Below are 12,199 nucleotides of genomic sequence, written 5' to 3' on the forward strand. Positions count from 1 at the left end.
GAAACTCATTATAACCTTCAACAACTTGAAACATCAATAATTTCTTAACATAACTTATGTGGAATGTTTTTGCATTAGCAGTGTGTTGTGTGTGTAAAAAATAAGGCCTACTGATCAATTTTATCACACACACATATAATATATGTACACACATACGTGGGTATGGAAAATAAACATGTCATTCTTAACACCACCAAAAACTTAAAGATTTTGGACAGAGAGTGCTATTTGCTACTTGATAGTAATTTAAGAAAAAAAGTTATGATTCCGATATTTTCTAGGGATCGTGTGAAGGTCGTTGAAACTATTTTGTACAAGATTTAATTAACTGGTTGTGATTTTTGCCAAGAAGAACTTCGATGATGGTCATTTTCAGAAGACTGCCTTTTCAAATCAACATGCATTTTAGGGCATATCTAGTTTCTGTTTAATTTTTTTAGCATTAAATAAGATGTTTTGATTTATTTAATTAAAAAAAAATTCTACATGAAAGTTTTACACTTCACACCTTACATTTAGATAAATACAAGTAAAGTCGCGTACTAATCTGCGTACCAATACTGATTCCTTCATACTTAAAATTTAAATTAGCAATTTTTCAATAAAATTTACTTTTTGACCAATCACAATAAATTGGTGCACACATTAGTACACAATTATGCTTGAATCTAGATTTTTTCTTAATTCAATATGTGATTTAATTGTCATTTTATTTTAATGCTTAAATATTCATATGTTTAAATATAATGATAAAAATAACAAATCACATGTTGATTAGGCAGATGCATGTGTGTGTTATAAGGCTTCCTTATAGCATTTTTTATTATTTAAAATAATTGTATATCCGTGTGACATAAACCAGCTTGTTTATTGGCAAAATTAAAAGACTCCTAATTCCAAAAGGAATTACTAATTCAGTTATATATGTATAGATATATTAAATATTATAATGTTATATGCAGTTTTACGATGTGTAAGCTTCACACTCCACTTGATAAAAAATAGGATCCACTATTAAAAAATAACTTTTTTCGCGTGCATGGAATGTATGGAACCTACACATATTAGAATTGCAAATATTATTTCTTATATATATATATATATAAATATATATTTTTCAAATTTATAATTCTAACTTCATTTCATATATTATTTAATTTTTAAAATTTATATGTTAAAACATATATTTTTGTGAGTTTAGCATTTGGCCCTATATGCAATATATTTTTTCATTTTTGTTCGCATAATGGCCATAATTTGACAAGAGTATAGGTTAAACACAAAGACATTAAGAAGAGTTCCTCCAAAAGCAAACCTCCAAGTGTATAGGTTTTAGCATTTTCATAAAAATGCTACACTGTAAAGATGACAAAACGCAGAAGTCTTGTGCCTTTTGTTTAAAGAATTCAGTGGGGGGAGGCAGAAGATTAGGACAAGAATGAAAGGCCAGCTCAAGAAAGTCGAAAGATCCTAAGATTAGGCCCCAAAATGATCTATTCATCCAAACTCTATTAATTTAACAATAAAAAATGATGATACGAAGAATATCCGTATCATGACAAATAATAAAAGGACACGTGGCATAATACTCGAATGGTTATGACGTGACAAGTATGTGAAATATCAACATTTTCTATTGCTGAACTAATAAACCATATATCTATGTGAGATTTTGTCTACCTCAAAGTTTGTGAAAATGTCAAACAAGCGAGGCATCTGGAATTCTAGTATTGGCACGGCAGTCTTATTTTCATCCAGTTTCAAGAGGATGTCAGACAACAAGAATGTCAAGCAAGGAGGCCATTCAGGAACCCCCAAAGCAGTATTGTTCCAAATTAACTGTGGCTTGAGAGTTCACAGGTTCTTGACTGCTTCCCCCATGAAGTTAAAAGCAGAGAGGGAGATTTCAGGGCTATTAATATCAAAGCTGCATGAACACTTGGGGGTTTTAGCATATTCACCTGAGTTTGCCATTGCAGATTCTTTAATAGCATGCTCAAAGGTAGTTAGTTCATTAATTAACTATTATACAAGTCTTTGGGTTGAAAAAGTTTCATAAAGATCCTGGTATTAAGTTCATAAAGCAAAATATTCCTTCGTATAGTGTTATTTGAATATCTTTTTACACCACACACCATTCACATAACATGATTTGATTTATAAAATTTAAATTTTAAAACTTGTATTCCAAATCAAATTATGCCTTGTAGATGGTGTATGACGTAAAAATTTTCAAATAGAATTATTCTTACAGGGTACATGTCATATATAACCAATAATAGGAGACGTGTATTATATTTGACCATCACCAAACTGTCACGCCAAGTCAGCATTTTCCATCACGAAACTAACAACATTTGAACCAAGGAATTATTTTGATATTTGGACCTCATCTCATGAATCTCTATGAAATTTTTTCCATGACATTTACAAAGTGCCTGCCACTCTAACAAAAGGTGTGCTACACCTTTTCAACCAAGGTAAGAAACTTGAAGGGGAACTTCACGTATAAAATGACGGGTATCACTATTAGTTTCTAGTACTCATATTAATGCTAGGGATGTGCTTGGAACAAATTCTTTTTGAACTGTTTAAATCGGAGACATGCATTGGTGTCTCGAAAAGAAAGAGAAAGTAGCAGAGATGGATTCAAGGCAAACATAGACATGAGAAGTTCACCATAATGTTAATCACCAAATTTCAGCAAACGTGTAGACATTTAAAATTCAAAACAAACCAAGGCATCACCATAAGAAAAAAATAGATAAAGAGTTTCATTCCTGGTTTCTCCTAACTACATTTCATAATAGAAATACACAACCTTCATGATTTATTCAGTTTCAAGAATCAAACTCCACACTATTAGGCAAATATGCTCAAGGGACCTGTCTTGTTTGATGCATCTAGTCCATTTTCAGCATTCCTCATTCCTGTAATCCACGTCCTGAAAAACAACATTAAAACAAGAATCTGAAGAATGATTATTGAACCAAAAAGTATTTGCAATTAATTATTTATGCTAGGGCAGTAAGTTAATCGTAAATGCCCTAAAAGACCTTTTCTAAAATGAGAAGGGACAGATTGCAAATAAAGAACCAGAGATCATAGCTGCAAGACCCTTTTTCCCAGTTTACCTTCGAATATTGTTGCTGCCTGAATCTTTCAGAATGGTAAGTCTTTTGGCAGTTTTCAAAAATACACTGCAATTGCAACAGAGGGAAGAAGAGAAGACCAAAAATTATTTATATACCAACAAAGTGAGAGAAATATATTTAAGATGTCTAAGGTTTTCAAACGAAGAACTAACAAATCTTGAGGGCTATAAGATTACAGCGAAAAACAAAAGAAAATTAAGATAAAACAAAATCACCTGAATGGTTCATCTCCAGTTTGCTTGACAGCACCAGTTGCATCTCGGTAGAGCACAGGGCTTAGCATGTCTGATCTTTCTATTCCAAACATGTTGGCTAGCCTCCTGTACAGCTCTTCATAAGAATCAAAAACTGAGAGGTCAAGTGTGCGTCCCACATCCTCCGACTCCATGAATACCTTGCAATGACCGGTGTCCAGCCCAAGTTCAGTGTCTTGGAAACCTTGGTGCCATGAAGATCCAGCACTTGATGATTTTTCTGGTGAAAATTGCTCAAGCGTGGATCCTGAACCATCAGAAAGAAACCTCACTTCTTGATTCTCATCTGATTTATTTTTCATGTCCAGATTTTGTGAGACTTTGTCATTAGAACTCCGAGAGATCTGCTGCTCAGTGAGTATTGGTTGGCCGAAAAGTAAAAACTGGTGTCTCTTCCCATTATCCGATTTCTCCAAATTCTGACAAGAATTTCCTATGGTCAACAAGCAAGATAAGTTTTCATTGCTGTTTTTGTCGCCTGTCAAGATGCCATTGCAAGTTCTTGAAGGTATTTTCAACTGCTGGACATTGGCTGGAAACAGCCCTGACTGCAGTTTGTTGTTAAAGTGGAGATCTGATAAAGATATTCCAAATTGAGCATGCCTGGCTCCCTGTATGCCTGCAGCAGTGTAATCAGATAGAAAACACAAGGGGCTGCTGGGCCTAAGGGGGTTGCCTGAAATTGATGGCAGTGGAAATTGGCCATCAGGGGGAAAGTCTGGGTGTTGCAGGAGGCGGAATTTTTTTCTTGGCGGTAAGAAGGGTGAGAGATGGGTGGTAGGAATGTGTGATACCAGTTCAACCAACCATGGGCTGACACACTTCACGTTATGTAGCAAATCTGGCTCATCCCATGTCACCTGAAATGTTGTTTACAAGTAGATGTAAGCAGAAAATACTAGCAGCAGGATGGAATGACTTCAGGCTTTGCGTAACATGTTAGATACTTTTCTTAAATCTGATTAAATGCTGTTGTGTAGAATCACAAATCTGATTAAATGCTGTTGTGTAGAATTACATTATGTATAGCTACAAACTGTGGCTTTTCTTTTACTTACCCCACCCCTTTCCCCCAAAAATTTCTGTTTTTTCTTTCTTGAAATCAGAGTTTGGAAACAAGGTTCATCCTAAGAACACTGATTATATATTTTACAGAGGGATGGGAATCAAAAGATATACTATTTGAATCCCTCTAGGTGCACAAAAAGCACAATTTTGACATGAAAAATTGGTCTGCCATTAATACCACAAGGAATTTATGATGTCTGAATATTTCTACCAATTCAAGAGTAATAATAGAGGAGAAGGCAAGGTGTGTACTTAAATTGTAAATGTTAAACAAAGCAACATAAATTGACTGTAGGTTCTTCAACGGCCCTATGTAAAATTTAGGGTCTTACACTTGTACAGTTGCATGTGTCCATTACACAACAAACATTATACTTGGCAATATTTATATACTAGATCTGCAGTATCACAAACGGTTTTCCTGAAATCTTCACAAGGCAACCAGAAAATTAAGTATATGGTTTCTGTTAGACAGAGAAAAACATGTGAAAATGTAAAGATACAGTGTCGCAAAGAAGTATCCTACAAAGCCAAGATGTACTCTGCTCGGCTCAACAGTAATATTAGAGCAAGCATTCCACAAATCTGACCTAAAGTTCAGGAGACCACAGATTCTAGAGTAACACGAACTGACACAAGGCAAGTAGCCTAAGAAATGCGATCAGAAAGTATCCAAATTAATAAATGTCATTCAACCCAACCAACAAACGTGATCAGAGGCTGATTGCCAAAGAAACATAATAAATCTAACATATTTCTAAGGGGACACACATTCAACAACCAACAGAATTCCAAATTCTTGAACAAAGCTATTAGAATGGTAGAGGAATACAACACCTGAAGTAGCCTCCAGGGGGAATTAGGCCAACGTAGGGGATCAGAAACCTGAACAGAAGCTATGGTTCCCATGAACCAGCTTATCCGGGAAGAATCTTCAGTTTCAAATGCCATCTTAAACCTCATCCCAGAGCACCATTGCATCTTCATCGCTGGCTTCACAGCCGAGGCCTTAACAACAAATTCTGGCGTGCTTGCCCTGGGATAATATATAACCTCAAATGGCTGCCCAGCAGCAGCAAGAGCGACTGCTTCAGTAACCGATTCGGACCTCACCTTTCCTTTTCTTCTCAAATTGCCACGGGGGCTTGAATTTCCGCAACCACTTCGCATTACCGTGTTGTCCTCCCTCAAAAGCTCTGAAAATCCACCATATGGTGAATCAGTACGGCAGGGACCGGAGTTCCACCCAGATGGGAACTCTGAAGACAGTCCATTCCCCCTCTTGGCTCGACGAATACCGATACAAAGATCACCATTTTCAGCTCTCAAGAACACAACCGAGTCCCCTGCAACCAGCTTCTTGTGGTTCACGAATGTGCTCCACCCAGTCGTCAACAGATGCCGGCGCGGCGTCCCTCTATAAATATGCCTAAATTTCCAGGCCACGCCGTGAACATCCTTGGCAATCACTGTCTGAACCGGTGGATCCGCCGTGTAATCCAGTCGCGGAAAGATCGTCTCGGCGCAGTACCTCGGAACCGAGAAACCGCCACCGTTGTTGGCGTCTGATTGAGTCAATGTCTTCGCGAAGGAAGCGGGTTTCTCTGTATTCTCAGACACACCTGACCCTAGAACACGATCGTCATCAAAGCCAAGCTCAGAGTTTCTCATTGAAACCAATCTGATCTTGGCGAAAACCTCATCGGTGTCAGGGTCAGCCAAGAACTTCACGGCCCCAACTCGGCAAGGAATGAGAGCAGGTATTCTGGGTAGGGCGGTGAAATCGACGTGGGCCTGGGCGTGCTCAGCGTGGCCTTGAGGGAAGTAGAAGACCTTGGAGTTAACCGGAGGCATCTGGACCATACCTCCGGCGCAGGCGTGCCATAGCTGAGAATCCAAGCACTTCCCTGCCTCCATTCTTAGAATGCAATTTTGAGAGTTGAAAATCAGCGATAAAATAAAACACTCTTTTTTATGATTAATATACTGGAATTTTTTTCAAGGAAATAAAGGCCTCTACTTCACAGCGCTTGAAGGAGCTCCAGTCTATAACTCAGTAAATGCTGTGAGCAACCGAAAAAAGATCAAAAAAAAAAAAAAAAAAAGGAGTTAAGCATGCATAAGAAGTGAACCACTTCATTAAATTCACACCGTCTGGTGAGGGCTATGATTCTATGAAATTAAAAGCCCACTTGTTCACCTTCTTTTCTGAGCATTAAAATCAAAGATAAGCGGCCGGAGACTCTTTACAGAGACTCAAAAACTTCTGCAAGAGAGACCTTTTCTGCACTTTTTGAAGCCCCAAATTAGCCACAAAAAAGCCTCTATCGAAGTTTGGGAATTTTCACAGATGGAGCTTTACAGTACATTTTGCCTTGATGCCAGATATTTCTTCTTCTCCGATCAATTTCAGAATTCAGACGCTCCCAGAAAAATAAATGACAATACAAAAGCTCGACAAAATGCTTCGAGGTTCAGAAGACTATCCAGAGAAAGATGAACTTTGGGAACAACGTTTGCCGTCTGGTAAACCTTCAACTGTTACTGAAACCACAGTTAAAGCATATACAAAAAACTGAAAAAGCCAGGAAGAAAAAACTTTGCAGAGTTTTGGGTCAGCGTTTAATTTGCTGTTTTTCAATTAAAAAAATCTGCAAAATTTGATTTGATTCGATTGCAGTGACTCCATTCATGCACGGGCAGGGAGGGAGACATTAATATCATCGATCGGATACAGTACGGCATGACAGAGTTCACATCTCCCCAATGCACGGCACGCTTCAAAGTTCAAAGCAATAAAGACCAGCGCCTATTCATATATACAGAAATGCTATTCCTCCCGTGCTTCATATATATATATATCGGCAGCATTAATCTCTCTCATACCCAGACTTTTGTTCTTATCTACTGTTTGATTCCAATCTTAAAATCAACCAGATAACAATTGTTTTTTGAAACCTTAAACCTCGACATCATATTGCGATTTTGTGAAATATCGCGGTTAATTAACCGTGGTTCTCCGTACGGATTAGGCAGCCCCTGGTTTCAACGGGTGTAGATGATAAGAACGTGGACTAGACGCGAGTGAGAGCGTGAGGAGGGGTCGGCGATCTTTTGGTCGGGTTGGCGAGGAGGTCGTGGAAGCATTGACGTGGTTCCTTCGTTTTCTCAGTTCCGATTTTGGCCGGTCGGTCTGATTTTTGGGATTATTAGACACCAATTTAAATTTAACACGTCAGAGATTTCATTATAAATTAAATTAAAGCAAGTACATCGTACTAGATAATTTTTCAATCAATTCCTTTATATATAATCAGTTTTGCAAAACAGGTGCGATATCAGTTGGCGTGTACTGCCACGTTAGTTAATATTTTAATATTTAAAAAAAAATAAAAAAATAAAAAAAAAAAGAGAAAAATCGAAATACAAGGTATGTTTTGTTTTGTGGTCGTCTAAAGTAGAGAGAAGACCTGAAACTGTCGTGGTCTGAAAAATCTCGTCTGAAAGTCGTCGGCGTGGACAAAATTGGTTGTTGAGGTCGCCGTCTGTCACTATTTCTATATCTGAGTTTGCTTCATACTTTTTGTGATTTATTCGGTAATGAGTTATGTTTTTTATTTTTCTTTTTTGTTCTTTTTTATTTTTCTATTGTTGTATTCTTTCCTTTTACACAAACTGATTTAGTCTTGCTATTTGGTTTCAAAGATTTTTTTGGTCTATAGTAATGATGTTTACAGTGTCTCCAGTTTGTGTGAGTACTGTTGTTGTTGTGTTGATGAATGTGTCCTGTTTCAGCTTACGGGAAAAAATGAAAATGCTTCTTCCATTACGTATGCATCTCTATTTTAATTTTGACAGCTACAACATACATGGACTTAGAGCTGGAATAAACTTGCTGCTATGAAAAATTTAAAGTTTTTAATGCCCATGATAATCTCTTAACAGTAGGCTAGTTGGTTGATTTAATTTTCGGATGACTAAATATTCGCTTCCCACTGAAGTACTAACCGTGTGGCTTCAAGCCTCTTAACTATATCTAATGATGCTGAAAACTTGGTTGATATTTATTGATCTCTCTCATGAGCAAGTCTTCAAATCTAAATCAAAATAATCAGTCCACTACATAAATTGCTTTATGAATTAAAATAGAACATGCCACTAATTATTTAGAGATCAAATCCCAAGGTGAGTAGGATAGATATTTAGAGATCAAATATTTAAAGAGGGAAAAAAATTGACAAGACAAATTGAATGTTTGCTAGAAGAAGCTTTTGTCAACTTGGTAAACCATGGTTACAATATAGTGAATTATTACCAAATCTATGTCAATGTTCTCCACCTTAATTATTATACTCAATGATAACTTTGTTGGTTTTATATATTCCAAGTGATTGGCTGGAAAGCATTTGCAATACATTGTTTCCTTCCTAGTAATGTTGATGTTGGGATTTTTTTGTAGATATACATATCTTTGATCATTTTTTATATACTAGTTTATAGATTTTAATGTGGTTTAAGTTATATAATATTGCTATTGACAATTCATTTGCCTCCCTCTTAGCATGGGAAATGGAAAAGAAGACCCATCTAATTCAAAGCCATCTAGCTCAAATCCTCCACCCGTGGTATGTTATATTATTCAATATATCGAAAACATTATTTTTTTATTAGTTGATATTTATTTTCAAAAAACATCAATAACTTATTTAAGTACATTTTAGGACATACCATCAACTTGTCCAAATATCCCAAATTACATGCACGGTTATTATGGACCAATGCCTGTGTGGTTATTGGGTTTTTTTATCATATTCTAGTGCCAACCAATATCCAAGCAACCTACAGGTGGGGATGTCATATTGAAGATGTTTAATTTTAATAATTTGGTTTTTTAAAAGAGTTTAATTGCATTGTTTTTTTTTTTTTTTTTGTCAAAATGGTAGTTACCCATTTCAACATGGCATGGAAGATTCGGTATCTCGCATTAGTACAAGCTCCTTTACAAGCAAATTCCAAGGTACAGAAGATAATAGACCCGATGGTTGGGAAACTGAATCGCCATGTACATCCTCTAAAGTTGATGAATGTTTTACATATAGACCAGATGCACAGGATAATAGACCCGATGGTGGGGAAACTGAAACCCCCATATCCAGTGTTGCAGCATCTGAGAAAATGCAAATGGATGGTGATGATGTGCCAAAGTCAAAGATGGAGTTTAATTCCTTAGAAGATTTAATGAGTTATTATAAGGAATATGGTAAGAAATGCGGGTTTGGGGTGATGACAAAAAGGAGTGAGAGGGGAGAGGATGGGATTGTTAGATATGTCACGCTTGCCTGTGCCCCTGGTGGGAAGGCCCGGAATAGGATTTTGAATATTGCCAACCCTTGTCCAACAGGAAAGACTGAATGTAAGACAAAGATTAATGCCTCAAAAACTATTGGTGGAAAGTTTCGGCTAAATACAATTCACAATATCCATAACCACAACCTCAGCCCAAAGAAATCACGCTTCCTTCGATGTAATAGAGAAGTACGTGAATCCGTAAAAAGAGTCCTTGATACAAATGATATGGCTGGCATCCGATTGAATAAGAGTTTTGGATCTCTTGTTGTTGGCGTGGATGGATTTGAGAACCTCCTGTTTTTGGAAAAGGATTGTCGTAACTACATCGATAAGGCACGACATCTACAACTGGGCGCAGGTGGTGCTGTGGCGCTTCGAGACTACTTTTTACGGACCTGGATGATGACGAGAGGTTAAAGAATGTATTCTGGGCAGACCTCGTAATAGAGTAGCCTACCAATATTTCGGTGATGTGATCACATTCGACATCACATACCTGACGAATCGATATGGGATGCCTTTTACACCATTTGTTGGTGTAAACTACCATGGGCAATCAATTTTGTTGGGAGCTGGCTTGATTTCCTCAAAGGATGCTGAGACCTTCGTGTGGTTATTCTAGACGTGGTTGTAGTATATAGATGGTATAGCCCCTAAGGCTATTATCACTGATCAAGACACAGCAATGAAAAATGTAATTTTAATTATTTTCCCCGAAAGCCGACATCGATTTTACCTTTGGCATATACTTAAGAAAGTTATCAAAAAGCTTGGCAACTATGGTTCCTACAAAATTGGAATGAAAACTGCATTAATGAAATGTGTGTATAACAGCTAAACTCAGGAAGAGTTTGAGAAATGTTGGGATTAGTTCATCACCACGTACAACTTGCATGAGAATGTGTGGTTGCAGAGTTTATACACTGAGTGTGAGTACTGGGTACCGGCCTTTTTGAGAGAGGTTTTCTGAGCTGGAATGAGTACAACTTAGCGGAGCGAGAGCATGAATGCCTTTTTTGATGGCTATGTTCATGCTAAGACAAACTTGAAAGAGTTTGTCAATCAATATGATAATGCCTTGAAAAAGAAAATTGAGAAAGAAAATGTAGCGGACTTCCACTCATTTAATGTCACAATTCCCTGCATTTCAAGATCTCCAATTGAAAAGAGGTATCAAGATTTGTACAAGAATGGAAAGTTTAGGGAAGTTCAGCAACAACTTGCCCGCATTATCAACTTGGACCCAATTTTACTCAAGGTGGATGGTACCATAAAGACCTATGTAGTAGACGATGAAGTTTGTCTCGAAGAGTTCACTAAGTTGGTTACACATTCAGTGGACTTTAGTCAGGAAGATACATCAGTCAAGTTTTCTTGTGAGTTTTTTGAAATGAGGGGGATAGTGTGCTGGCACATTTTCGTTGTGCTCAAATGTAACGGGCTTAAATCATTTCCTGATAGGTATATTTTGGATCGATGGAGGAAGGACATCAAAAGAAGATACATGTTAATCCACAGCAGCTACGACACAGTCCAGCAACGGGAGGATTCTTAGCTTATTCAACTCTTTTGAACATTTGTTATAAGATGATTACTCATACTGCGGGTTCGAGAGAACATACTTTGGATGCAACTAATAAGTTGCTTGCAATGATTGACCTGTATTCTGGCAATCAAGATCTCCCATCGTACACCCAAAATTGTCCCAATGTTGCTGGTACAACAAATGTTTCAGCTACTATTGGTTCTTTAAAACAAGTACTCAGTCCACATGTTGTGAGAGGGAAAGGGAGACCCTTATCTCTGAGGAGAGCATCTAGGATGGAGAGAGACCTGCGAAAAGTAAAGGAGAAGACGAAGCGAGCATAGGGAAAGGGAAAACGCAAACAAGTGCTTATATTAATACTTTGATTTTTCCCTTGTTGATGCTTAATTTTATAATTGCTACATGACATATTTGATATATTATTTTCAACGAGATGGAGAAGATACACCAGTCGTAGACGTGCGCAAGAATTTATTTGGACACGTGCAAGTAATATATTTGATTTATATTTATGTTTGAATTATAAAATAAAAAAATTATAGTTATATTTGATTTTGAATCATTGCTTTGATTTTTACGGTAACGTTTCATCAGACTGTTCGAGAAAGCATACTAGCTGCTGACATTATTGAATCCCAGCCCCAAGAAACAGTAATGCAAAATCAAGAAAGTGTAAGTGGATCCCAATTTGTGGTTTATCGATATTTTAATAGTAATATTGACATCAGCTGGTATACATTACTTTTCTCGGTCTACAGATGCGGTTTGGGTTGGATGGATCACAACCTCTTCACGTTGTATTAGATGGTTCACAACCACGAGAATGA

At 37.1% G+C, this 12,199-nt stretch overlaps 2 protein-coding genes across 2 annotated transcripts; one reads left to right on the forward strand and one right to left on the reverse strand.

Annotated features, from left to right (window-relative positions):
* Window positions 1-2,648: 2,648 nt before the first annotated feature.
* Window positions 2,649-7,494, reverse strand: LOC122294409 (auxin response factor 18-like). The gene is made up of 5 exons (XM_043103115.1): window positions 6,678-7,494; window positions 5,315-6,540; window positions 3,371-4,269; window positions 3,135-3,200; window positions 2,649-2,944 (listed from the first exon to the last, which is right to left on the reverse strand). The coding sequence occupies exons 2-5, from the start codon at window positions 6,392-6,394 to the stop codon at window positions 2,863-2,865; spliced, it is 2,127 nt and encodes a 708-aa protein (XP_042959049.1). The 5' UTR covers window positions 6,395-6,540; window positions 6,678-7,494; the 3' UTR covers window positions 2,649-2,862.
* Window positions 7,495-10,829: 3,335 nt separating this feature from the next.
* On the forward strand, window positions 10,830-11,695 carry LOC122293589. Its single transcript, XM_043102133.1, has 2 exons — window positions 10,830-11,228; window positions 11,288-11,695. The coding sequence occupies exons 1-2, from the start codon at window positions 10,830-10,832 to the stop codon at window positions 11,693-11,695; spliced, it is 807 nt and encodes a 268-aa protein (XP_042958067.1).
* The last annotated feature ends 504 nt before the right edge of the window (window positions 11,696-12,199 follow it).

The sequence above is a fragment of the Carya illinoinensis genome, chromosome 14 (genome assembly GCF_018687715.1).
Source record: "Carya illinoinensis cultivar Pawnee chromosome 14, C.illinoinensisPawnee_v1, whole genome shotgun sequence".
NCBI classification, from domain to species: Eukaryota; Viridiplantae; Streptophyta; class Magnoliopsida; order Fagales; family Juglandaceae; genus Carya; species Carya illinoinensis.